This window comes from Rhamphochromis sp. 'chilingali', assembly GCF_963969265.1.
Source record: "Rhamphochromis sp. 'chilingali' genome assembly, chromosome: 21".
NCBI classification, from domain to species: domain Eukaryota; kingdom Metazoa; phylum Chordata; class Actinopteri; order Cichliformes; family Cichlidae; genus Rhamphochromis; species Rhamphochromis sp. 'chilingali'.
Genome location: NC_137949.1, coordinates 30,725,861 through 30,751,944, shown reverse-complemented (window position 1 = coordinate 30,751,944; position 26,084 = coordinate 30,725,861). Strand labels below are relative to the sequence as shown.

General features: G+C 42.0%; 2 protein-coding genes across 4 annotated transcripts in view; one reads left to right on the top strand and one right to left on the bottom strand.

Moving 5' to 3' along the window:
• The window catches only part of LOC308389602 (regulator of G-protein signaling 6-like), a 46,244-nt gene extending 24,091 nt beyond the window's left edge, over positions 1-22,153 (top strand). Inside the window, exons 3-17 of one of the 3 annotated variants that reach the window (XM_080871093.1) lie at positions 2,221-2,320; positions 4,459-4,509; positions 4,596-4,702; positions 6,053-6,104; positions 6,615-6,679; positions 9,443-9,519; positions 10,065-10,146; positions 10,528-10,602; positions 14,395-14,496; positions 14,626-14,798; positions 15,112-15,237; positions 15,465-15,651; positions 16,214-16,303; positions 18,895-18,954; positions 19,310-22,153. In XM_080871093.1, coding sequence (XP_080727219.1) covers positions 2,221-2,320; positions 4,459-4,509; positions 4,596-4,702; positions 6,053-6,104; positions 6,615-6,679; positions 9,443-9,519; positions 10,065-10,146; positions 10,528-10,602; positions 14,395-14,496; positions 14,626-14,798; positions 15,112-15,237; positions 15,465-15,651; positions 16,214-16,303; positions 18,895-18,954; positions 19,310-19,360 — 1,398 coding nt within the window. In that variant the 3' untranslated portion in view covers positions 19,361-22,153. Of the gene's footprint in view, positions 1-2,220; positions 2,321-4,458; positions 4,510-4,595; positions 4,703-6,052; positions 6,105-6,614; positions 6,680-9,442; positions 9,520-10,064; positions 10,147-10,527; positions 10,603-14,394; positions 14,497-14,625; positions 14,799-15,111; positions 15,238-15,464; positions 15,652-16,213; positions 16,304-18,894; positions 19,135-19,309 lie in introns of those variants that run through there. The other 2 variants (XM_080871094.1, XM_080871092.1) reach the window with 2 other exon arrangements.
• A 127-nt stretch (positions 22,154-22,280) lies between these two features.
• LOC308389603 (zinc finger protein DPF3-like) overlaps positions 22,281-26,084 on the bottom strand; it is a 31,110-nt gene continuing 27,306 nt past the window's right edge. Inside the window, exon 11 of the mRNA XM_080871095.1 lies at positions 22,281-25,599. The gene's annotated coding sequence lies outside the window, so the exon portion shown is untranslated. The remainder of the gene's footprint in view (positions 25,600-26,084) is intronic.

The following is a 26,084-nucleotide window of genomic DNA, read 5'->3' as shown; positions in this document are numbered from 1 at the left end:
GCGTAAAAGCCCTTTCTCCCCGTTTCTCTTCCTTAAGAAAGCCTTCTTGACAGGCACTCTTCCACTGAGACCGTTTCCGATAACGCTTCAGTGAACAGTAGATGGATTAACTTATGGGTCAGATGTATCTCTCAGGTCCTTTTTTAGGTATTTGCTGGATTTCTTTTTCTTATTTTTAAAGGGCATGACTTTCAGATAGTGTTCATCTGCTATAGATTGTTTTTTAGGGCTACCACATTTTCCTTTGTCCTCCACATGTCTAGTTTCACTGCATGCCATATTGAGATATGCCAAGTTATTGGAAATCACTTTAGTGCTGCAAAAACGCTCATTACGCCTGTCAAATTGTGTTATCTTTGGCATTTTGTTGGCATGTTTGACATACAATTCAAACCAACTCTTTGCAAAGTTGTCTGTCATGTGTAGACACAACACTAGTGTTTCCCTACAATTAGGTGCATTTTTATGATTAAATTATTTATAGCATGTTGACATTTGCTAGCACAAGAGACAAAATATAGCCTAATCTTATAAACTGCATTCATAATAATTTTGCTAAAATGTTATCATGCCTACGAGTTGGACACTCAGAATTCACCTCATCAGCTTTTTTCTTACAGTAGCTGTGTGCATGATTATGTCTGTGAGCATTTCAGTGTGTTTACTTACTAGACAGAAGCTAAGAGAGCCATAAAGAATTTAATAGCCATCTAAACAACCTACATTTGGCTGGTTGCTCATGAACCAGTTAAGTGTGCAAAATCAGCTTCTTTTGGACTCTAGTGAGACTCCACCAGGCACCACAGCACTCACTGCTCAATACATGACCCGACTGTTCCTATAAATTATGGACTCTGTGACTATAATTGACCTTTTTTTTAAATAAAAAAAGAACAGTTTAGTGTAAATTTCAGTTTCTTTAAGTGTGTGTTTGAGAATGGATGTTTGCTTGATTCTGTATATGTTCTCCCTGTGGAGCAGCAGCATGATGTGCTGTGTCGAGCAGTCGAGCGTTCCTAATTATAGGCGGCTGTTATGTGATGTGTTTGGGGGTATAGCTGCGTCGGAGGTGTGATGTTTATCTCTACCTCCAGGAATAGCTGTGACATCCTTTTTCAACTGATCAAAACCTCTGAATAATGCTGCTGTTGCTGCTGTAAGTTTTATCACAGTGTGCTTATATTGCCATTCAAATATCGTGCCTGCATATGTTTCAATAAATACTTGAATTCTACCAAACCTCTGGTCCAGGTTTGCCCTGTTTTGCAAGACTGAGCTTTATAGAGTGGAACATGTCACAGGGTGCCAGTTTATGTCAATGTAAGAACTACACATCTACACATGTGATGATTCATGATCGTGGACTTGGATTAGACTGACCTCAGGTCATTTTCCAGCATCAGTCCTTCCAACAGGTATTAGATGGCATTTGTGTTTGGCTGGTTGTCAAATAATAATAATGATAATAACAATAATAATGTGTTTACTACTACTACTTGTTATGTTGCCCTCAAGTTGCAAAGTGAAGCTTTAACTTATTCATGCTGCCACTTTTAGACTGGTTTTGATTACTGTCCCTTCTAGTACTATAATTATAGTAGTGCTGGAGGCACGCCTCCTTTCTTTACTCTTTGCTTCCAAGAAGCCAGACTCAAAATTTCACTAATTTGGCTGAGGTATGACAACGCCTGGACTGAATATCAGCGGCAAATTTAAATGCTTGGTTCAAATGGTTGTCGCTATGTGCAGAGTACGACACTGAGTATCTACAGCCATCTGTAAAACAGACAGGAAGCTCTGTCATGGTTTGGGACTGCATTCAGCCCGTGATGTTGTAGATCTTGTCAAAATTGATAGAATTATGAATGCAGAAAAATACCATCAGACTTGCATGCTACTCCACCATGCAGTACCATCTGGTGTCCAATTGGCAATGGCTTCATTTTGCAGTATGACAATGAGCCCAAACACACTGCCAATGCAGTAAAAGCATACCTTGATACAAAAACACACAGTGGAACACTATTGGTCACAGACTGTCCTCCCAAGACCTACATTATTGAAGCAGTGTGAGATCATGTTGGTAGAACAAAAGAAGGGAATAGAACAAAAGGCAGCCAACATATTTTCTTTCAAACTGTGTTACTCTATTTTTTGTGTTAATGCTGGCTGTTGTAGAAAATCTATTTCATTGAAATCCTCCATCTGGCCTCCCCACAGATTGAAGACATTGTTACACGAATCCAAGATGAGAAAGCAGGAGGTGTAGCCATACGGACTGTCAAAAGCTTCCTCTCCAAGATCCCAAGTGTGGTATCAGGTTAGTATTTGTGTGCAAAGGTGTGTGTGTGTGTGTGTGTGTGTGTGTGTGTGTATCCACATAGACACCCAACTAATGGAGCAAGTGGAGAAATATTATGGTTTTGCTACACTGCATTTTTTTGGTGATTGATTATAGGGAAAAGCTAAACCCTTGATGCTTACAGGTTAGTGCTGGCTCTGCTACACTGTGTGTGTGTGTGTGTGTGTGTGTGTGTGTGTGTGTGTGTGTGTGTGTGTGTGTGTGTGTGTGTGTGTGTGTGTGTGTGTGTGTGTGTGTGTGTGCACGCACCTGTTTAGACATCTTTGTGGGGACCAACAGTCACTTATGAGGACAAAGGTGCCTGTCCTCATGAGTTTAAAGGCATTTTTGAGACTCAAAATGTGGTTTTAGTGTCAGGGTTATAATTAGGTTATGGTTAGGTTTAGGATAAGGGTCAGGGTTAGGCACTCATTTTTGATGGTTAGAGTTAGGGTAAGCGGCTAGGGAAAGCATTATGTCAATTAGATGTCCTCACTAAGATATTAAAACGAGAATGTGTGTGTGTATGTGTGTGATCCCCATTGCTAATCAGCACAAACTTGTCCCAAGTGATTTATTCTATGATCAAACATAACTATCCATCCCAACTCAGACGACAATGTCCACCACCACAAGGCACAATGGTTTGGTGTGTGAGTCACTTTGTCAGATACCAGATGGGACACCATATTGGGGAGTTGGGAGATTTTTGGATCAACCTTTTAGTCAGTACTCTATCACCACCATTAGTGTGACACAACATGAGGGAAGAATACCGTACCATCCTTTCTGAAGAAAGAGGCTCGTAGAGTCAATCCTAAGGTACGATAAAGCTGTTATTAGTGGCACATGGTGGACCAGCATCTTATTAAGACACTTTATGTTGGCTTTTCCTCTAAATTGTCCCCCCATCTATACAAAATCATAAATCAGCAACTGGGGGGAAAAAAAACAAGTAAACGCTTGTTAGTGCAGTCTAACTGGAAGCTGTGTCTGCACACTTTGGCTGCTGTTGACTGATTTCAGATTGTTCAGCTCAAACACAATCAGTGACTAAAAACAGAACATAGGAAAAGGTGGGCTTAGGGATTAGGGTTGGGGCATTTCAAGCAAAAGCACTCCTCCCTATCCACTTGGAAAAATTCGACTAATCTTCCAAGATTGCCCCCAGATGACTTTGCACAGACTTGTATATTTGCCAACTTTACCTATGCTGGGCCTCATTTAGCGGACTTTGGCTTTGCTTTTTTAGAAGAGCATTAGATGCTACCATAGATTTAAGATATAAGAACAGTTGCATAAAATATTTGATATTTTTGTAATTGCAGTATTCACAAATGTCAAACATCCCTTGCAGGAACACAATGCAGACTCGCGCCCTCTCCTCTTGCGTTTTGCACATGAAGGCAGGTGTCAGAGTGAGTTTCTGTGGTCAGGGTGGAAGCAAAGTGTGCCTGCCACTCTGAAATGTCACCTTTTTGGTTAAGTAAGATAATACAGGTTAAATGGATCTGTTTTTTTCAGCGGCTGTTTATCTGTGTGTGAGGCAGTCAGTGAAGAAAGCACGACCTTTTGGGCTCATTTAAATTGCAGCTACTACTGTTAGAGGCAGATGATGTCTTTGCCAATAAGACCTTGGCCATTGAGGAAACTGCCCGTGGTGCCGTGCTGCCCTTGTAACTATCACAGAAAAGCTCCTCTCTTCTTTCTCTCTGTCTCCACAAACTGTACTCATTTACGTTTGTACTCCTGTGTGCCCGTGTATGAAGTGAGTCACCCCTCACGGACGAGGGGGTTGCTCCCCGTCCCGAGGCTGTTTCTGAGTCACTCCTTCACATGGCTCCCCCAGGACCGACAGCCTCGCGGTTTCTCTCTCCAGCCTCTGCTATGTGTAAGACGGGGCCAAAAAACGAGCCGTCCAGGAGCGAAAAGAGAACGAACCGCACCCTGATTACTTAACGTTATATTTACACACCTATTCAGCTTTGACCCACAGCTTCAAAGGGACGTGAATCACAAAGCTTATTTGTGTTTTCCACATTGCGGCTTTTGTTGAAACTGTTGCAGAGCTGGAATTGTGACGCCTCTTCTAACCCGTGTCCTTCTGTGAATAACAGGGGCGGACATTGTTCAGTGGCTGATGAAAAACCTCTCCATAGAAGATCCAGGTAAATGTCAGTACATGTAAGCACAGCAGAGCTTCCAATCGAAGACGACGGCAGCTTCACGTGTCTGCTTTCTTTCATGTCACCAGCTGAAGCCATCCATCTGGGCAGTTTGATCGCTGCCCATGGATACGTCTTCCCCATCTCTGACCACGTTCTGACGCTTAAAGATGACGGAACCCTTTATCGCTTCCAGGTACGAAAAAAAAATCCACCTTGGGACTGTCCTTGATATGTGTTAGAAGGCCTTTAAATATAGAATAATGAGCTGATGGCAGTTTATCAGAGGGATGTGTTTATTGCGTGATACTAATGAGAGCAATCCCTCCTAAGCCTATTACTCATCCCACCAAGGTCGATACTGTGTACCCCTGCTGGATGCTTCATCAGAGCAGGAGGTGGCCTGTAGAACTGGGCCGATGGGTCAGTAATGCAGCTTGTCAGTCTGGTGGTTTTGTTTTGTTTTTTTTCCTTTGCTCCTTCTTCTTCTTATACAGCACGAACACTGACAGATCTGTCTGATGGCTACAGACTCTGCTATGACTCATTACTGTGACTGGGCCATTAGCATCTTAATCCAGCAAGCAGGCTACGCCAGGCAAGCTCCCCTATGGGAAGCGCTGAGCTGGCTACACGCTGGCTCTGCACTTTTTGCTGTTGCCAACCGTCCCTCGGCCCCTCCTCAGTCTACCGCTGGATGCATTTATCTTCACCTATTGCTCAAGATTAAAAGCCATTATTGCGGCTGTGCAGCGAGGGCAGCGAATGCCGCGCTTCCTTATTCAGCAGAGGCTAAAAATATTCCCTCTGATGTTGTCGTGATGCAACAGGCTCGCGTCATCGGAACCTCTGAAAAGAGTCCACAGTGGATTTGAAATGCGCTGGCCAGCCTACATTGCAAGAAATAGTGTCAGGGGGAATTTTGAATTGCTAGTCTACAAAAAAAAAGAAATTTTAAATATGTGCTACACCAGGAGAAGACCCAGATTTGATTATGTGCCTTCTGCTGTTTGTCACAAATTCACAGTTTTGTGCACAGAGTGGTGACTTTCTTTTGATTTGTCATAATTTCTTCCTCTCCGAATCCAAATGACACCGCTGAATGAGAGCACGTTAACTTTTCTGTTCATTACATTCAAACCAGCACACTCATCAGTGCCGGGCCTTTGCTCCCGAGCTAATTGCTTTTATGACAAATAGTGCGAATGAAAAATGTCCATGATAAGTTCTAATTTTGCCCTGTTATTAAGAGCGTATGATAGATGTGAATGATCCATTAATAATGGACTTGAGAATGAACTTTGAATGCATAATATCACTTGTAGTAGACTTTAAGATAGAGAGACTGCAGCTACCATTGCCATTGCAGATCATTACCTGGAGCGCGCAGAGGTCAAAGGTCACAATCAAACAAAGAGTACTCATCCATAAAAGGGGCAGGGGTGGTGGAAGTATTTGCTGTTTTTTTACGTGATGATAAAAAAAATTGATTATTTGTGTAAATAAGCAAAATCTTTTTTTTATTTATTCTTCCTGCTTTCATCAGTCTCCATACTTCTGGCCTTCAAACTGTTGGGAACCCGAGAACACAGACTATGGTGAGTCACACGCTATTCCCTGTTTCTCCATCGGTGAGATCTCCCTAATGCCTTCAGCTGTCTCATTTTCTCCACAACTGACATCTGTAGCTCTGTGGCTGACACTCACTGAGTATTGATCCATTCCCTGTAATGTATCTGGCCCCCGAGGAACCCCACCCCCGCACCCACCACCACCCCCTTCCCTCCTAACACCACCAGGGAGAATCCTGTGGGATACAATTAGCTTAACAAAATAAAGGGACAGTCACTGCTTTGACAGCATCTCTGGCTATCTGCATGGCATTTACTCGAGGTTTGGTATTTCAAAAGAGAACACATGGCCTGCCTGGCTGCTCTGGCAGGATGTGCATTAGTTCACACAGCTGCGGCCTTGGTTTAAAAAAAAAAAAGCAAACAAAGAAATCCCACCATGCATTGCAAGTATTCTTTTTGTTGTTGTTTTATTGTAGTTATGACAGTGCTTATTCCCCTCTCTATGTTTCACTCTTTGTCTTTGTCACCCTGCAGCCATTTACCTGTGCAAGCGCACGATGCAGAATAAAGCCAGGCTTGAGCTCGCTGACTACGAGGCTGTAAGTAAACTGTCGTTTTGGTTTAGCGATCGCCAGAAAGCTCCTAATTCAATTCCATCATAGTGCATGAACCATAGTATGATGATGCTCTCGATTTCCTGTTTTCCTTCACTTTGTTGAAAAACCAAAAACGTGCTGAAGCAGTCTCTTCTGGGCTTTTAAAATAACAAAATGTATTTACAAGAGGATAAGAAAAGGAAAACAAACAAACAACAAAAAAGAAGAACAACAACATCAAATTCTGAAAGGTAGATTTCTTTTCCAGGAACACCACTTTGAGGAATACAATGCAGTCATTTACCGGCCCCCAAATGTAAATAAAAATATCTTTAGGTATACCTGCATCAGCAGATCGATACAGTCTCAGGAGGGGCATTGCTGCAGTGCTGATCTCGTTGTTACACAATAGCAATCCGCTACACTTTAATATTCTAAATGACTCTGCAACTATTGTCCAGTGGACTTCCTTTCACTCCTATTCAGGTCACTTTATGCCTTCAGGCCTCATTGCTTTCACTGATAACATGCCTGCTTCTGTAGTTTTTTTCCCCCTCTGATTTTGTAACAAGCTCACATACTGTATTAATGCTTGAATAGCTTTTTGGAACCCAATGTTCACTCACAGGCACCAAAAAATGCAATTTCTACAGGTAAATACTGTTTATGATCATTGTTATAGTAATAAATAAACCTGAGAGATAAACAATCCACAAAAAGCACATTATCACCTCTCTTATTACCACAGGATACCTTGATTGGTTAGGACTGTAAACCCTTAACTCTAATGTTATGTTTTAGAACCAAGCAACTTAAATTTGTTTCATAAAATGTTAAAAATTATTGATGCAAGTTAATTCCCGTGTATGTCAGGTCTTGAGAAAGCATCTACTGTGCCTAATTATAAAGCGCATCTAACTTTCCCACAGTTATCCCTGTGGGGAATGCGTTTAATCATTGCAGTTTACTGGAGATGAAATCAATGATGTACAGTGGGGCAAAAAAGTATTTAGTCAGCCACCGATTGTGCAAGTTCCCCCACTTAAAATGATGACAGAGGTCAGTAATTTGCACCAGAGGTACACTTCAACTGTGAGAGACAGAATGTGAAAAAAAAATCCATGAATCCACATGGTAGGATTTGTAAAGAATTTATTCGTAAATCAGGGTGGAAAATAAGTATTTGGTCACCTCAAACAAGGAAAATCTCTGGCTCTCACAGACCTGTAACGTCTTCTGTAAGAAGCTTTTCTGTCCCCCACTCGTTACCTGTATGAATGGCACCTGTTTGAACTCATCATCTGTATAAAAGACACCTGTCCACAGCCTCAAACAGTCAGACTCCAAACTCCGCCATGGCCAAGACCAAAGAGCTTCCGAAGGACACCAGGAAAAGTATTGTAGACCTGCACCAGACTGGGAAGAGTGAATCTACAATAGGCAAGCAGCTTGGTGTGAAAAAATCAACTGTGGGAGCAATCATCAGAAAATGGAAGACATACAAGACCACTGATAATCTCCCTCGATCTGGGGCTCCACGCAAGATCTCATCCCGTGGGGTCAAAATGATCATGAGAACGGTGAGCAAAGATCCCAGAACCACACGGGGGGACCTGGTGAATGACCTGCAGAGAGCTGGGACCAAAGTAACAAAGGTCACCATCAGTAACACACTACAACGGCAGGGAATCAAATCCCGCAGTGCCAGACGTGTTCCGCTGCTGAAGCCAGTGCATGTCCAGGCCCGTCTGAAGTTTGCCAGAGAGCACATGGATGATACAGCAGAGGATTGGGAGAATGTCATGTGGTCAGATGAAACCAAAGTAGAACTTTTTGGTATAAACTCAACTCGTCGTGTTTGGAGGAAGAAGAATACTGAGTTGCATCCCAAGAACACCATACCTACTGTGAAGCATGGGGGTGGAAACATCATGCTATGGGGCTGTTTTTCTGCCAAGGGGACAGGACGACTGATCCGTGTTAAGGACAGAATGAATGGGGCCATGTAGCGTGAGATTTTGAGCCAAAACCTCCTTCCATCAGTGAGAACTTTGAAGATGAAACGAGGCTGGGTCTTCCAACATGACAATGATCCAAAACACACCGCCCGGGCAACAAAGGAGTGGCTCCGTAAGAAGCATTTGAAAGTCCTGGAGTGGCCTAGCCAGTCTCCAGACCTCAACCCCATAGAAAATCTGTGGCGGGAGTTGAAAGTCCGTGTTGCTCGGCGACAGCCCCAAAACATCACTGCTCTCGAGAAGATCTGCAGGAGGAATGGGCCAAAATACCAGCTACTGTGTGTGCAAACCTGGTAAAGACCTATAGTAAACGTTTGACCTCTGTAACATAACCTTTGTTGGCAATAACAAAGTATTGAGTTGTATTTTTGTTATTGACCAAATACTTATTTTCCACCCTGATTTACGAATAAATTCTTTACAAATCCTACCATGTGGATTCATGGATTTTTTTTTCACATTCTGTCTCTCACAGTTGAAGTGTACCTCTGGTGCAAATTACTGACCTCTGTCATCATTTTAAGTGGGGGAACTTGCACAATCGGTGGCTGACTAAATACTTTTTTGCCCCACTGTATACTGAAACAATATACCTGTGTGAAACTCACACTACATGTGGTATCGGCATCTTGTCATAAAAGTGAAGGCATCAGAGTGAAAAATCCAAGGGCCTTGAAATCAAAGTCAAGCCCTTGAAGATAAACTCCTTAAGTCTTCCTCTTACACCGTGTCTGATTGGCTCCTCCAGGAGAACCTCGCCAGGCTGCAGAGGGCTTTCGCCAGGAAGTGGGAATTTATCTTCATGCAAGCTGAGGCTCAAGTCAAGTGAGTATATCAGTTAATTTTCTAACTTCAGCACTAATGTGACAGGATAGATGTTGATACAATCAGGTTTAGAGAATGCTGAGCTTTGGCTGCCTGCACAGTGTTTGTGTTCTTTGTAAGCCTGACACCTGGTGGCTGAAATGTGCAAGTGCAGCGATAGTCCTGCAGTTAATGGCATACAGTAGCTGTCCTTTCTTGTCTTTTAAAATAGAAAATCAAAGTCTTGGCATCATTTAGTTGTTGCTGCTCTGTGGCTGTAAACGTGAGGATATAAAAAAAAGTCTTCTTATGTCTGGAGAGTAACGACAACAAGCAAATGCCAGCTGGTAAATGTCAGTTATGTAAGAGCTAGGTCCCACCAGGCCTCTCTTGGTGAACTGAGCAGACAGGTTAAGACCTACACTCCTGAGTTTCTTTGCTCTTTTGTCTGGCCTGTCTGTGTTTTTAACGTATGCCGGCAGCAGAGAGCAAGTATGGACCTTAGAGGGTTAATATTTCAGAGCCGTGAGCGTTTTATTTTAAAGACCTGTATCCTCTGCTCTCAGGATTGACAGGAAGAAGGACAAGGCGGAGAGGAAGATCCTTGACAGCCAGGAGAGGGCATTTTGGGACGTTCATCGGCCAGTGGTGAGTAACAGCCAAAATAAGGAAAAGAAAAAGTGCAGAAAGGAAAAAGAGAGTCACATGGTTCAACTAAAAAATGGAAATGAACTCAACAAAAGAACAGAAAAGAAGGGATGTTTTGTAGGTAGACAGTTTTAGCATTTAAACACTGAAAAGAGCAGATTTAGCTCCACATACTGTCCAGCAGATAGCCATGTTGTGTTGTTGGTAGCACAATCAGATTTGGTGCCAGTCAATTTGCATAAGAGTCTTTTGTGAGTGTGGCGTTGCTCAATAGAGCACCAGCACCGTATTGTGTGAGCAGCACAAGTGTAGACAATACATGCTGGAGAAACAGTCTTATCTGACCCAGAAACATGCTTTGTCTGCTGCTGCCTCCCACAGCCAGGCTGTGTCAACACCACAGAGATGGACATCCGCAAGTGCCGGAGAGAGAAGAACCCACACAGGGTAAAAAAGGTGAGAGGAAGAGACAAGCTGCCACCAACCACGTTCATTTTTAAATGTAAGGTTTTTTTTATTAACTCTGCTGCTTAGTTTTATATATATATATATATATATATATATATATATATATATATATATATATATATATTAGGGGTGCAACGATACACAAGATTCACGGTTCGGTTCGATACTTTGGTGTCACGGTTCGATATTTTTTCGATACAAAAAAATGTTCATGCCTTTTTAATTTGTCATTTATTAAAATTATAAATATATATTTTAACTCAAAAGTACAGTTTTTAAATTTAATGTTGCTGAAACAAAAGTAATTAAAAAAATAAATATATCTCAGGGCTCGCAAAATTTCAAAATCCCTGGTAGCCCTTCGGGCAGGGACTCTTCAGTTTTTGGTAGCCCAAAATAAATGTAAGTAGCCCGAATAAAAAAGAGAGCAATTTTTTGATTGATGTTTTGTTTCCTTTACAATATTATACATTAAAGTATAATATTGTAAAGGAAACAAAACATTAATCAAAAAATTGTTGAAAAACAAATTACAACATTGTATAAAAATTACAATCATCAACTCAAATACTTGGTTCTAATTGAACAGAAATTTCTATGAACTTGTAAGAACTGTGTAGGACATGAATCCGTCTGTGTCAGACCCTGGATTTGAAATTTCCGCTGAAGTCACGGGTAAGAGACAAGTGGAACCAAGATCGAGGCCGTTTGCTTTTTGAAGTTTGCAAAGACTGCTAAATTTTGCCAGTGGTAGTTCACTCTTTGCAACATAGTAGCTGTTCTAAACAGATTTTTCAGGTTTATTTTTAGTATGTTATTTGCAATTGGTGTTTGTTCTGGGAAAGATATTGCAGACTGAGCAATAATGCATTTCTTGCATTTCTCATGGCTTCTAATGGGGGGCTTTCTTAAAATGACTGGTCCCAGTAACAAAGGCGCTTGTCGACTCAGAAATCGAGAGAAAACCAACAACACACCCGGCAGAACATTATGTTATTTACACGGGTGCACATAAGTGGTCCGCATGTGCGCATTCGCTGTCAAAATAAAAGACGCACCAGATAAGAAGTTGCAGCGCGCGTTTGCGTCCATATAAAAAGCAGTTTTTGTCCTAGAGTGGGATTTTCACGGCACATTCCACACCACATCTCTGTGCGTTCATCATTTGTTTGAAGCCAGCTCACCTCCTGCAACCACTTTTCCGAGAATATGCGCTTCTTTTGTGGTTCGGACTCCTTCTGACATTTCTTTGGAGGTGGAGGAACACCAAAGTAATTGCTTAAAGGAGCTTCTTCGACATCTTTAAGAGTTCTAAACTTTAAGAGTCTGTCCTCCTCCAGAAAATCTTATGTATGCAAACAGGCGTTGCGCGTTTTTTTTTTTTTTTTTTTTTTTTGACAGCGAATGCGCACCTGCGGACCACTTATGTGCAGCCCCGGTTATTTAGCTCGTCATATCGCAGCCACAGAAATTCTTTTGTCCATGAAACCATAAAGCTGCACTTTCTTTTTGCCTCATAGTCTGATTTCTCATAACTTCTCCGTTTTGTGGTAAGCTTTTCTTTGGCTGTCACTTCTTCACCCTGACCTGTCTTATTTGGCTCAGCAGAACTAAAATATATATCCTGCTGCTTTTACACATGCACTCACATAACGCTCAGCGATTCTCTGCGCGATCAACCTCTCATATGTTTAAGCTTGCTGCGGGAGATTTCACTTGTCATGTTTGCATAGTAAGCTAACGATTGATAAGACGATGTCAGAGGAATTGGTGCACAAATTATCATCACTCACCAATCAGTGCTGTCGCTCTCTATACACAGGTCGAGCGATTGCAAAGTGAAAGCAAAAAACAAGCGCAAATTCAAACGCGATTTCAATATGTCACATATTGACAGTGGCTCGCCGATGCCAATGACATAATTACCCAGCTACATTTCTGAAAGAATGCAAAAGCATTGACATATATTTTTCCTTCCTACAATAGCCCCACGGGCAGGGAAGAGATAGATTTTGGTAGCCCGACTGGAAAAATCGCTAGCTCCGGGATGTCGGGCTAGCAATTTTGGGAGCCCTGTATCTGATTGAGGAATCACTCCTCTTTGGAAAAGAGAGTTTATTACAGAGAAATGGCTCTTTCCAAAATAAAAGCAATACTATACGCTTCTCCTGGGCTATATTCTCAGCAGCATAATGTAGCGGGTCAGGGCTGTTCGGGGTTCTGTTTGTACAGTTATGTTTTGTTTATGTTGCCATAGTGACGGGTGACCCCTTTCGCTGGACGGTGTGTCCTTCCGGGGTCAGAGGGCGCCCTGTGTGTTGTTGTTGTTGTTGTTGTTGCTGCTGCTGTGCGGTTGCTGTGCTGAACAGTTAGCTAGCGGCAGTGTTCTTCTGTAGATGTCAATAAACAGCTGTGCTCCCTGGCTAGCTCACGGGAAGCAAGACCAAACGACACCTCCGTCTCCTCCTTGTTTGAGAATCATGTGCTAACGGCTGTCTAAATGACTCGGGTAAAGTTTGTAGCATGCATGCTTGTTGTTTTTGTCTGCTTCCACTTGTCTTTGCACTAGGATGATGTCGGAGTAAATGTGCAGTCATATTCTTGTGTTCCCACTAGTGCTGTCAGCGTTAATGTCGTTGAAATGACGTTAACGCCACAACACGGCAAATCTCCGTTAATGAGCTAACTGGCTAACACACTAGTTCCCACCCATGTAATTGAGGATTGCGTGGCACATCCAACATACTGTTTTACTTTAGTCCATGACACGCTTACCTTCAGGGTCATGTATCTGATTGAGGAATCACTCATCTTTGGAAAAGAGAGTTTATTACAGAGAAATGGCTCTTTCCAAAATAAAAGCAATACTATACGCTTCTCCTGGGCTATATTCTCAGTAGCATAATGTAGCGGGTCAGGGCTGTTCGGGGTTCTGTTTGTACAGTTATGTTTTGTTTATGTTGCCATAGTGACGGGTGACCCCTCTCGCTACATCACATGAAAACCAAAATAATTCCAAACGCCAGATCTGAATGAGGGTGGGGGAGGTTTAATTTGCCATGTTGCAAGGAGAGCTTAACTTCTGTCTCGCTAGCTTGCCCTGCGCTCTTCCTCCTGACTATGCTGTCTGTGTTGAACGCTCAGTGGATCTGCGCTCGACAGTGCAGCCTAGGCGGAGTAGTCGAACGCAGATTCACTGAGCGCTCAACACAGACAGCATCGTCAGAAGGAAAGTTGATAAAATAAATTACAAATTTTGTATTGTTTGATACATATGCGTACCGAACCGAAAGCACTGTATCGAACGGTTCAATATCGATACGAGTATCGTTGCACCCCTAATATATACATATATATTTTGCTTGTTTGGAATATTATAAACATGAGAATCAGTTGCTTGGAGTATCATCTTTTGTGTGTTCAAAAAAACAAACAAAAACCTATCGGCTGATCAGATTTTTAATTCAACACATATCGTTATCAGCATCGGTCTCCTAATAAAAAAACTTCTAATAAAAAATAAATGGCATTTTTATTATTTCTATTAAAATTAATCTAAAAATATTTCCTTTTCGGTTTTGTTTCAAAGCTTACTAAGTGGTCTTTGTGTGCAGCTGTGAAAATGTCCTCTTCGACACTTTAGATCCCTTATTCCCTGACACAATACTGAGTCCTGCTCCCAAAACAATCACCAGACATACATCAAAATGGGGTTAACAACATGGCAGCGGTAACAAATTGAAACCGTGTCCCACGTGTGTCTCCACTCGCCCGCTCTAGTCGGTCTATGGAGTACCAGATGATGGCCAGAGCCAACCGAGTCCTGTCCACATCGGCTCCCAGCCGACCAGGAAGACCACCAAAGACGATGTTCAGAAGGAGGTGAGCCAGGGCGTTGTTACCGTCAGCCTGCCTCACTCATCCATCATAACATAGCCGCGGTTGGGGACGTAGACCGATGAGCCGTTCCCTTATTTAACCTCCTCATTACTCCTCCTCCCTCTCCCACAGATTACCTTCTTGAACATCCAGCTGGAGAGACACTGTATGAAAGTTTCCAAAGTGGCCGACAGTCTCATGACCTACACCGAGCAGTTCATGGAATATGACCCCTTTGTGTCAGCCGTAGAGCCTTCGAACCCATGGATCAGTGACGACACTACCTTCTGGGACTTGGAGGCAAGGTGAGGCTTGAAACGGGGAAAGCATGTTGGGATGTGACCTGAGAGTGTGCCAGGAACTAATGATGCTTTAAACCCACACTAAGGTCAGGTGGAGTGTAGAGGTCTCAGTGCTAATGAACTGTTGCTATCCTGAATTAGCTGGGATCTGTCTGTTTGGATCTCATCTCACATGAACACTAACACTGGCATTCCCAAAGGTTCACTCTGTCCTGACTTGCTGGTCGTGACTCTCTGTAGGCCAAGTGACCAGACCTTCTATTCTATTCTATCCCATCTTATTCTGTTTTTTTCGGATGTGTTTCAATGTGAGCAGTCGCGAACCCACCCAGCAGCGTGTGAAGAAATGGGGCTTCTCCCTGGAGGAGGCGCTAAAGGACCCAGCAGGTCGAGACCAGTTCCTAAAGTTCCTGGAATCAGAATTCAGCTCAGAAAACCTGCGGTAAGAATCTCTATTATTTGACTTCTGTAAAGGTTTATGTTTTTTTGCAGTCTGGTATGTTGCAGTAGCATGATGCTGCTGCTATAAAATGCAGAGCTATGCTTTTTAGTGGCTAAAGAAAACAAGGCATGTGTGATAAGAGTGAAAGAAGTCATAAAAAATGTAAAATTGACACTGTAAACACATTTTCTGGAAGTTGTTATTGACTGTGTATGGCACTGTTGTAGGTTCTGGTTAGCAGTGCAGGATTTTAAGCGACGGCCACTCCATGAAGTTCCCTCCAGGGCGCAGGAGATCTGGCAGGAGTTTCTGGCTGAAGGAGCTCCAAGCTCCATCAACTTGGACTCTCACAGCTACGAGCGCACCAGCCAGAACCTCAAAGACCCCGGACGATACAGCTACGAGGACGCTCAGGTGGGGGGGGGACAGATGGACTCACGTGGCTTTACGTGCTCACTTTTGATTTATCTTGGCGCTCTTCTTCGCCCAGATCTATTTTGAGTTCACCTCAAATTTACTTTACACTGCATCCCCAGTGACAACGCACAAACTCGTTTGCTTTCCCTCTAATTGGCTAAATTCTCCATACTCATGTTACACAACGGAATGAATGAGGGCAAGGATGAATAAAAAGAAAGAGGAGAAGGGAGGAATGACAGAGTGTGTTTGTGTGGGGAGCTAATGAGCCGACTAATTCCATGAATAGGTGGTTGAGTCGGTTCACCGTAGATTCCTCTGCATTCAAAGTGCGTCGGTGATGTGTGACGTGCAACGCCTCTCACTGGCAGGACATTACTCAGCTCTGTCTTGCAGGACTTTGTTGCTCATGTCAGTACTCTCGGTTTGCATCACCTCTTGCATGCATTGCATTACCATAATCAGGCCTCTCTTTATTTTATTTTATTTTCTTTACCACACTTTCTCCTTTATCACTCACAGACCAACGCGCGCTTATGTGGCCTTCTTTATCTTGCAGGAGCACATATTCAAGTTAATGAAAAGTGACAGCTATGCACGCTTTTTGCGATCCAACATCTACCAAGACCTCCTGTTGGCCAGAAAGAAGGTGAGCTGCACTCGCTGACCATGATTTCGGCTCCACATTTAACATGATGCAATCACTCTTTTTGCGTTCCTCATATTGGTTTGATTTTATTCTATCATTTAATAAACATGCCAGGTTTATAATCACTTTATGTATATCAATCAAAAAGTAGATATTTTATCTATACTATATGCTGCAAGGTAAATGGAATGTAAATTACTACGTTTACATTTCAGGTTTTCTGCTTCATTTTATATTAATAAAAACACACAATCATCTTTAAATAATGATACAATGTCATGTTATGCAACATTAGTGCTAACTACAAATCATTGGTCCTTATTGGTATTATATCTGTATATTGATACACTACACTGTCAAGGTTTGAAATATAATAAAAATGTCATCTGGCCTTTACCAGGTTTTAGAATTAGACGATACAACTTCAGATAATTAACAACACATGAAATATTACACTGTGCCATTATTTTTTTAACAAAATTAAGCCAAAATGTTGAAGCAGTGAGTGAAAAACTAAGCGAACGCTTTCTGCTTCCATCGGAATTTAGAGGGTAAGTAGCAGCCAGGTCCTGCCAATCAAATATACTCGACTAACTCACCAATCTGCAAGTGTTTTGTCAGTTTCCAGGTCTGGGATGTTAAAGAATGTATTAACGCAATGCCAAGGAAGAAAGGCATGAACAGCGACCTTAGAGAAACAATTCATCAATCTGGGAAGGGCTGTGAGGTCATTGCCTTCATCATAATACAGCGAGGAAGATTATTCACACGATGAAAGCATTCGTGACAGCTGGGAATCTTCCCAGGAGTAGATTCACATTTGCAATGCTCTGAGAAATCTCAAAAAACAAAGAAACAAAAAACATGCTCACATCTAAATGTTCAGGTTCATGGCATACAATCAGAATGAGACTGAACAAGTACGGCTTGTTTCAAAGATTTGCCAGGAGAAAGCCTATTCTCTTTAAAAAGATCATGGCAGTGTGGCATAAGTTTGCAAAGTTGCATCTGAACAAATTGCAAAACGTCCGGAACAATTTCCTTTTTACAGAAAAGGCAGAAGTGGAGATTTATGCCCCTAACGCTCAGCACCGTGCTTGGCCAAGCCAAACACACCACATCAGCACAAACAGCTCATACCAACTGTCAGGCACGGTGGTGGAGGGATGATGTAAGCTTGTTCTGCAGCAACAAGACTTCGAGTCGACCATAAACTCCTTCGTATATCAGAGTATTCTGGAGACAAATGTTCATTTTTGTAAATGAAATAATGACACAGTGTAATATTTCATGTGTAACTGTTCGTCTGGTGTATATTTAATCATTTTACAACCTGTCAAGGACCAGCTGATAATTTTTATTATGCCCTCATATGTAAAACTTTAGAATTGAGGGTGTACTTTCGTTTTTTCACATGACTTTAGGTAACGAAGTCTTTGTGGTATTGTTGGATGTAATGATCTTCTTCCACCACTAGTCAGTAGTGTTGGGTGATATTGCACTTTTAAACGTGATGTTTTGTTACTGTAGTTTCTATTAAAAATGTTACTTGATAGGGTTCTTTTATGCTTCCACACAAAACCTCTGAAAAACTTATAATCAGGCAGAATTTACATTATGATGTTCTTCTTGTCCTTTTCACCCATAAAATGACAAAAAAATTTAAATACTTCCTCAATGTAAATGCTGTCCTTTCTGCTATCTTGCTAGCACATGCACACGTATACTAGTCCAGTATGCAGCTCCCTTCCAAAAGCACTAGGAGAAAAACAAAAGGAAATATGCATTTTCTTTTTTTTATTGTTTTGCAGTAACAAAAAAATTGCAAAAGATTCAGACTGTTTTAAAAAAAGAAGAAGAAGAAGAATATATGCATGGGAAACAAACATATTCAAACAAGCAACTCAAGGTTTGGGACTTACTGAAGTATTTGGATCACATTGAAATAAAGTGGGTCATTTAATGTCACGTAGCAGCATTTCACAGCTCTTAATAAGGTCTTCAAAGCACCGTAAGGCTACAAGCAGAGCCCCAAAAAGGCACAACCACTGTGCCCAAAATGCAGGTGCAAGGAAACTGCTAAATTATTTAAAATGTCAACGGAACAGTCTTGAAAAAAACATGAGATCATATGCCAAACACAGACAAACCGCTGTGTAAAAGAGGAACAACAGCCAGCCTGAAAAAGAAACTTACAGAGCACAAGTATTACCGTGTTATATAAAAATTCTATGCTACTTTTGTCTGTCTCCTTCAGTGTAACCTTTAAATCTCATGTAGCAGCACTCATTTAGCTGTTTAACTGTAATGCAGAGCTTTTCAGCAAATCACAGCTTCTCTGTTCATGCTAGCCTTTCTGCCCTTTCCCCCTTTGGACACTGCTCCTTGTGCTGGCCTGTCACTGATTCCACTTCATTCCCTAAAAATAATAAATGCAACCCCTTGCACTCTCCGTTGGCCCTCATTTTTTATTTTATTTTGCAATGCTTGGCCCCCCTTTTTTCTCTCACTAACAACATCACTCCCAACTCCCTCGTCAACACCCATACCTGACCCAAACACTCACCCTGCTTCCCCCCCCTCCAAAACAGCAGCCAGCAGACACTGAACAGGGCCGCCGCACCTCCTTGGAGAAGTTCACCCGCAGTGTGGTAAGTCATGTGGAGCTGGGGGCTGTTCATATCACAAACCACACTGGCTGGCTCACTATCAGTGGCTTGTTTGCAGTTATAACCATGTTACACTCTGTTGTGAATTTTTTTTAGACCTTTAATAGGACGTGTGTGTGTGTGTGTGTGTGTGTGTGTGTGTGTGTGTGTGTGTGTGTGTGTGTGTGTGTGTGTGTGTGTGTGTGTGTGTGTCAATAAGTTAACACCCTAGTCACTTTGAATGGTCACAACCTAACACTTTTTGATCAAACCACATTGCTGGTAGAGATTCTTTGTGTTACTTTTGCTGTCGGAACCTCAGACTGGTAACGAGTTTTCGTTTTAATCTACTTTCCAGGGCAAGTCATTGACGGGAAAACGCCTGACAGGCCTGATGCAGTCATCCTGACACAGCCTGTGCTGCAGGGGCACAGCCAGACCCTGTCGGGTGGGTGGCTGCCGCACAGGGGCCGGGGCACGGGCACAGACAGTGGAGCTGGGCTGGACAGGGCTGCTGTGGAGGCTCTCAGACACTGCTCCGAGGACTGCTGCCATATTGGTATTGCAGCACTGGGCTTGCTGGGGTGAACACCCCAAATTGAAACACTGATGATGAGACAATGTCGACAAGGGGAACCTCAGCCAACACACAGCACGGCATGCAGCGTACAGTACAAGCAAATGCAGTGCAGGGCTCTTCATCACTTAGGCGGCAAACTGGTTGTGAGTCTCGATGAAGCTGATCAGTTTATTGTTTTCAGGTTGTTTTATATTAAGCGTTATTAGAAACGAAAAGAACATCTGCTAAATATTCTTTGATAGGACTGCGTGTAACTCGCCACAACGTTTGCAGTGATGACTATCGTCTTATGATTTCGGGATCCAAAAATAGCTGCAGCCAATCCTAACTCGGACATAAATACAAAGTCTAAGAGGCACATCAGCACAGACACAAATCTGTTTTACATTTGCCTCTGTACTCACAAAGCAGCCAGCAATAAATAAAGCCTGTCCAGTTTTTTTTGATTGTTTTGTTTTTAGAAATATCCAACCTCTTTTTATATCTTTCTATTATATTTGTGTCCTAAGCGAAGCACGTGTCAGTTAAACAGCGAGCACAGCTTTAGCACTGTGAAAAGACGCAGTACAAAGCCTGTATTCTCCACGCTGAGAGGCATCTACAAAATGGATTTTTAGAGGTATAACTTTTCATGCTTCATTACATTCCAAAATTTGACATAAGGGCTTAATGTAGCATTCACACTGCACCGTGGCGTGCTTCATCCAAACGTCTGTGTTGAGAATTAATGTTTCATTTCTACAACACTGCTCTGTAATGAGACGCGTGGCGATGATTAATTTCTTCTGGCTGGCAAATTATTCATTTGCTTTGAGAGGTTCAAAAACGTGGCTGTGCAAACAGTTGTGGTGTGCAGCGCCGTTTAGTCACAGCCATACGTACACAGTCACAGGCCAAATAGCATCTCCGGTTTTTTTTTAGGCTTCTGCTGTAGTATTTAAAGTATCCAGTGCCATGGGTCCATCTAGTGGTGGCTGAACCACAGGACCAGAAACCAGAGTGTTAAAAGACTGAACTGTGCTGTCTTCATATCATGATATCAGAACAAGTTGATCTCCCGTCTTGGAGACGTTACAAGGCCTGCTACTCAATATAGGATCACTTATTGCTTTTTTTAAACTGCATGAATATTTTTTAATCACAAAATGTTACCTGATCATTTAAAAAACAAACATTTTTTTTGTTGTCTCCACGAATTATCTGTCGTGTTTTAATGACTATGGGGGGAAAAAAGAAATATTTGCATGCTGGACTATTATGGAGTGCTAATTTAGGGAAGGATGGTTGGATTCTCCAAAGAGGGCACACAGACAGGGACCAGCCCTGCACCGGAGCAACACTCCTCAGCGAATCAACATCTAAGCCCCGAACTGCAACTGGGAACAATATTTGACCCTCGATAGACGACGCACACCGAAGATAAAAGGCCTCTCTGCTCCACTGTGGCTTCAGACTCCTTCTACATACAGAAAGTGCTTGGACTGAGGAGATTATGGTCTCACAGCTCCCCCATGAGGCCAGTGACTGCTATAGAGATAAACTACGCTGCTGAATGAGTCAATCATCTATTCTTTTGTATTAGAGTCGTTGCAATGCACTGTACAGGTCATATTAGTAATTATTGTTAACATAAACCAGTAACCTCGTTGAGTATAAGGTAGAGAGATATGCTTAACTCGAGTCGATGTACCAAATGTTATCCTCAGCACAAGACACAATGACACTATGTATCAAGTGCATTGTAAATGTAAATTGGCTAAATTTCATTAACCAAAAGCACACTTTATTATGATATGGGCACATTACTATGCATGTAACATATTCAGGGCATTTTGTGCTTTTAGTTTCGCAATCAGCAAGATAACTACTGGCACTCTGAAACACTCAAGCACCTGCTGTCTATTCATGGGTACCAAATAATAAATACTATGGACCTGTCTGCTTTGTGCTGCTGTCTGGGTGTTTTTACTGCCTTGAGCCATAAAGCATAAAAGATTCTGGCAGAGATTTAGAGAAGCAGTTTTCATGCCGTAGATATGTGGAGTCAAAACGAGCCATACGTTTGTTGTAGTTTTGCCTTTATATACACCAGCGTGGATTTTTAAGTCAAACAGTCAAGATGAGGTTGAAGTGCAGATTTTAAAAGGTGTAACAAAAGTGTTACATTAACTGTTTAGGGATTGTTTTTATACGCACTCCCCATTGCACTGTAGGGGTGTAAGGAAACAAAATCATGAAGAAAAAAAACAAACCATTAGGTCCAAAATGGAAATATGGACCTAATATTATAACATCGATTCATCATCTTGACATCACTGAATTGAATTACTAGCTAAAGGAATCTGAAACAGGCTTTTAAAGAGACACTGCATTGGCATTTTTTTAAGCATAACAGTTAGTTTAAGTGGTGTTGTGTAATAATAAAAATAATAATAAACTTTATTTATCCCCTCTGGTCCTAAAATTAGTTCATGGGGCCATTAACAGCTGTTGACTGGAAGATCTCAGACGTGTAGGTTCTAGAAGGTCACACAGGGCTACAATTTTATAATGAATTCTAAGATATACCGGTAGCCAACGTAAAGAGATTAAAACTGGAGTGCTGTTTCTTTCGTGTAGCAGCAGCATTCTGTACCAACTGGAGACGGTCAAGATCCTTCTTATTCAAACACATAAAAAAGGCTGCTACTATAATCAAGACAAGACGAAAAGAGGAATGAATAATCATCTCTAAATCCGCTTTTGACACCAGAGTTCAAAGCTTAGAAACATTTCTCATGTGGGAAAAAAAAAACAGTTTCTGATTAATCCACAAATGATGCCAAGGTTTCTGAGGTTTGGTTCGACAGAAGAGGGCAATAGACCAAGGTATTGCTTGATTTCAGTTATTTGGTTCTCTCGGGGAATAAATAGGGTTTCTTTTTTCTTTTTTATCAGAGTTCACCTACAAGTAGTTTTCAGACAGACTCTGGTTAATACTACTAAAACAGTTTATTACACATCAGAAAATTGCCTGATTATTTGGCCTAGGGGCAAAATAAGAGAATAGGTCCCAAGACTGAGCCCTGTGGTACCCCACACAGCAGGCTCTTGGAGACTGGTTTGCAAAAACATTGAATGTTTTGCCAGAAAGTTAGGAGGTAAACCATTCTAGAGGCCCACCTGATAAACCGACTACATCCCAGAGCCTGTTAATCTAAATACTGTGATCATGTTCGTTATGCTAGAAAAACTGGCAAAACAGAGCACTAAATACTACATCTGGATAGATAACATTCAGTGCAGAAAGTATATGGAGGATCAGCAACAACTGAAAATTATTCATGACTAAAAATCAATGACTGATAGCGATCCATTGTGGGTTTTTCTATGTGAGTATGCTGCTACTGGATTGGCAGTGTTTGGGATCATTGTCATGCTGAAAAATGAAGCTGCTGATAACCAGATGGCATTGCATCGTGCCATCTGAACTGTGCTTTCTGTACACACAGAGGAGAAACCTAGCTTGGTTTCAGCACAGTTCAGATGGCATTAGCATGCACGACACAAGAAAGTAGTATGTTTTGGAGCAACGTGCTGCAATCCCAAAATTTTACAGAGTTCTGGCTTAAAAAAAAAAAAATATTATTGACGTTTCTCGTATTGTGATCTTATTCCTTCCTGCTGCCTAAAACGCTGTTTTACTGCCATTTATTGGAATCGTTTATCTCCTCTGTGTACCACAGTTAACATTCAAATGATGTTTTTGCCACCAGTAAACATTCCTGTCAGGAGACTCTGTTACTCATCCCATTTCTTCAGACTCACTTGTTATTTATCAAGCAGCACCTACTGATCAATAAGATCTCTGTGAGTGAGATCTACTTTTGTTATCTTTGTCTTATACAGAGTCCAGCACTGCCTCCTGCTCTCACACACTCAAGAGATGTTTTTCCTCTCGCTCTGTCTGCTCACAGATTCTGAGTCACTCCAGCTTATCGATCCAGTCTAGGAATCCTGTGCTTATCAGAATGACCCATCTCCCTTTTGCAGAAAAACAGCATCAAGCAAAAATATTCCTTTTTTTGTTTATTTTTTTCAGAACAATAAAAATAGTTTAACAAAGACTTCATTCTCTCTTTTTTGACTATTTACAGCAGAAGATGAAAAAAACAAAACAACCAAACAAATTAAAAATAAACAAACAAAACCCCTAAAACGGTCATGTCCATTTCATCTCCTCTTGGCTCTGTTCCCACCCCGATCCTCCCTTTCCACCCTCCTTTGCAGGCTTGACAAGAGAGTACCAGGGCCTATTGCTGTCTTTGACGAGGTATACAGGCTATTCAATGATTGGTGACACGTTAAATTACGGAGGCATCGCTAACTTTTGCACTCGGGAGCTTCTCCTTTTGTTCAGAACTGCACCGCACTTGGCCCGTTCATGTATACGGTAGGTAACACTTAGCAGATTATGAGTGATGACACATGCTTCAACTTACTGGCATGACTGACTTAGGAAGATAAATGACACGATGACCCACTTTTTTTCAGTTTTTCTTTTTTTAACTGTGGAAACAACACGTAACTGAGGAAAACAAGACAACCGACATGTCTCAGATGCATTCCTTGTCCAGTGGAGATAAACTGCTGTGTGTGGAGGGTCCCTGAGGGAAGTGAAGAAAGATGGTTTGAAGCACTTACGCAAGTCATAACAGACACATCTAAGATTAATGGTTAGCTTCAAAAACGGAGCAGCTGTTATTACATTGCAGCGATACTGAATAATCACATGGAAGAAAACAGACCTCTCAGACAGCATGTGCAACCAGCGGACCTAAAAAAGCTTTTGGATACAGTACTTCAAGCTCCTTCTAAATGTCATAAAGCAATTAGGCCCTCTAAAGCACTCAATGGAAATGTCACAAGTAACTTGGATTTACACTCGTCACTTCTAAGTAAATAGCTGTATCCCAGCGGAGTAATGTCACTCTAGTAATGATAATTCCAAATGCAAATCCGAGATGAATCTCACTGTGTCACGATCTCTGTAGAGTTTTTGCATGCCATGCATGACAGCAGGTAGAACGAGCATAGAAGAGACAGAGCTGAAGCTTATTATTGCAATGTTTTCCTATAGCATGAGACTGCAGTATTCCCAGGCCCTACTGGCAGTCGGGATCCACGTGTGTTACTCTGCCAACTGAGAACAATCACATAAAATCAGGGCTGAGTGGCTGAACAATCAACAGCAGATGAAGTGAAAAGATGCCTGAGTAGTTGTGGCTATTATGCACCTGATCAGGACAGAGGTATCAATACAGTCTGAGCAAACGCAAGAAGTCATACCATCAAACTTTAAAACATAGAAATATTATACAACAGAGAAAATATGCAACAAAAAAAAGTGAGCTAAATCATCCATTTGAGATCAGAGAGGCAGAGAAAGAAGGGAGCAAAAACAGGTTGAGGGCCAGAAGCAGAAAACCTGTGTCCACACCGGGGTATTGTTACAGTAGTCCAGAGGTCTGCATGTAATAGTGGTGAGTTTGAGCACCATCTCTATGGCTGCAGGTCAGAGGGTCACTGGTCCAATCAGGTTGGAGGGTCATGGCTGTCAGAGCTGATTTCCAGTGCAGAGCGGCAAGCTGGCACAGTGATGAGGATAATGACGTCTTAGTGTCACATCAGATCACACAGCAGACACACAGTCGCAGAGCAGGAGTGGGCAGGCTGGGCCGCAGGGGCCCCAAATGCACCCGTTGGGCACAAACAGTCCAAAGGCCTGGCCTTTAGTGTTCCCATAGTTCTGAGAGGAGCTCCAGCACAGTGCAGAAAGGATAAAATGAAGCCGGATACTCACATTTCAAATGTTCACAAGGGGTCGATATATACTGTCAAGGGAGCAGTTGCTTCAATTAAGCCACATGGCTGGGAGAAGTGATGGATGCCTATTCATCCGTTTCAGTCAGTTATTTCAGGCCCAAATCAGGAGGGACATGAAGGCTCATTAGTTTTTGAGGGTTAAAATCCTCTTCTTCACTGGTCACCCCCCAGCCCTGGGCCACATGCCAATGTGCTGAGTGCTCCTATGTAACACAGACAATAACAGTAAGCCTCACGCATAATATGTCTGAGCAAGAGTTAAGATCTGCAGCCATGCTAGCAGCTTTTCAAGTTCAAACTAGCTTAGCACAAATACAACAGGAGCAGGGCTGTCAAAACATCAGATTTCTACAAAAAAAATGTCACGGCCATAATAATTGATAGCGGATATCTATAATAAAAAAGAAACATCAAATCTTAGTTATGGAGGTACCCAAATCATAACAACATTTTTTTGCTATACGCTAATAAGGTGAAGTCCACAGAAAACCTTCAAAAATTACAACCCCAATTCTAAAAAGTTGAGACAAAATGGTAGGGATAGCTCAGTAGGTAAAGTGGTCGCCCCATGATCGGAAGGTCGGCGGTTCGAATCCACTTAACGGCTACCCTGAGGTACCCCTGAGCAAGGTACCGTCCCTACACACTGCTCCCCGGGCGCCTGCTTAGTGGGCTGCCCACTGCTTCA